At 52.2% G+C, this 1,817-nt stretch overlaps 1 protein-coding gene across 1 annotated transcript in view; it reads left to right on the top strand.

Annotated features, from left to right (window-relative positions):
* Positions 1–1,163: 1,163 nt before the first annotated feature.
* The window catches only part of TRAM2 (translocation associated membrane protein 2), a 21,745-nt gene continuing 21,091 nt past the window's right edge, over positions 1,164–1,817 (top strand). The window contains exon 1 of the mRNA XM_009319750.1: positions 1,164–1,172. Coding sequence (XP_009318025.1) covers positions 1,164–1,172 — 9 coding nt within the window. The remainder of the gene's footprint in view (positions 1,173–1,817) is intronic.

Raw genomic sequence — 1,817 nt, 5'->3', positions numbered from 1 at the left:
TCACCCCATCCCCAAACCAGGACCAAACTAGGTCTAGGACAAGAAAGTCCTTTCCCTCCCTGAGCAGGATGATTCTCTTCCTAACCCAGAGCCTTCCCTTTAGGTTGGAGGGGTTCCGTGAAAGGGGCTGTGTCCTATATAACTTGTTCCGAGAGATCTGATTTTAGGAACCTTGAGAAGAAACACTAACATGACAAGAATCATTGAAACTATATGCTAAATTAAGACTGGTAATATTTGGGGTCTATTTTGAGCATTTGCTGCAGATAGTAAGAGCATCCAACCCTAACATCTGAGGTCCGGTGGGTTGGAAAACAAGCCACCAACCCAAGGATCACAGTTCACGGCGTTGTGCTTGGTGGGAATCTCTCCTTGGATGCTCTACTCAAGCCACAGCAGCCACCTTGGCTCTACACCCTATGGTTGCAATCCTACGTTCCGTAATCCTTTGCATTGACTACAAAAATCAAATGCTCAGTAGGTCAAGTGATGACTATCCAAATTATGAGCGGCCCTCAAACCTGTGCTGGTTATCACAAGGCAAGATCAGGCAGGAAAAGCAAATGCATCGAGCGTTTGCTGTTCTGTCCTGGTCCAGGGCCTTGAGACACAGAAGGATTTACGCCATCCTTGTCGCAGTTGTGAGCGATAAGTGTGTTTCACCCGATAAATAGAGGGTTGCTGCTGTTAACAGCAGGCCGCGGGCTTTGTGCTAACTAAACTTGGGCTTACCAGGGACTGTCTTTGAACAGCCACGGGTCTGTTTTAGCTGTAACTGCAAAAATTGGTAAGGGTCATGAAATGGTTGGGGAGGGCTATATCCTACAGCTTAATGCTAGCTCTGTGGTGGCACGGGCTAACTGTAGATGGTGAAGGTCCAACAGCACTGAGCAGCCGTCGTGAAACTATCCCATGGACCAGTCAGAAAAGAAAATATGGCCAAACAGACAATTTTAAGAAAGTAGAGAAACACTTTTGGGCACAGGAGACAGGCGCGCCCGAGGACTTTCATTTCCCAGAGCACACCCACGGTGCACAGAGGGCCTGGAGGTGCACCATGAGCTGACACCTCTGACCCCGGAGGAGGTGGTTGTGGAAATCCCAGGTAGATCGAGGAGTGGCCAAGAGAGGGGGGACCCTGGGGACAGCACCGGAGCGGCATGATGGCTGGGGTACGGATGGGGGTTTAGGTGTGGGGGCCGTGTTCCCATGGCTTTGCTCCCTGATGATGGGAGGTGGTCACCGGTGAGATCCTGCCGTGCTCCCCCTCACCTTCTCCTTGGGAGCAAAGCGAAATCAGGTGAAATAATGTGGATTATCTGTCCTTAAAGACTTCCAGCCTGCGTGAGAGCCCTGTTGCACCCAGGGTCCAAGTTCTGCGTGCTGTGTACCATCCCATGGCTGAACCACAGGTCTCCAACTATAGAAATTACTTATATTTAGTTAAATCTAAAGCCCTGTTTGGAGTAGGAGGACTGTCCAGCTGCAAATCACAGCTCCAGATACCCCTCCCCACCCTTCCCATCTCTGCAGGAGGGGGGAACTCAAGATGCCCCCCTGACCTGGTGGTGCACATCCAGATTTTTCCCCCAACGCTGCCAGACCGAAGAAGTCACGCTGGGGAGGTGTTTTTGCCCATAGCTCCTTGTTCCTCAGCCACCAGAGGGAGATGCTGCTCAAGGCCACAAAAGCAGACGCCTTGTTCCAGAGGCTGCGCGCCCATCCAGCGCCCGGGTTTTGGGAGCAGAGGGATGCGCAGGACTGCTGATGCTGTGGCATCGCAGGTGGGAGACGGTGGGAGGGCAGACGGGAGGTCC

The sequence above is a fragment of the Pygoscelis adeliae genome, unplaced genomic scaffold (genome assembly GCF_000699105.1).
Source record: "Pygoscelis adeliae isolate BGI_AS28 unplaced genomic scaffold, ASM69910v1 Scaffold121, whole genome shotgun sequence".
Lineage (NCBI taxonomy): Eukaryota > Metazoa > Chordata > Aves > Sphenisciformes > Spheniscidae > Pygoscelis > Pygoscelis adeliae.
This window is presented reverse-complemented; position numbering and strand designations above follow the sequence as displayed.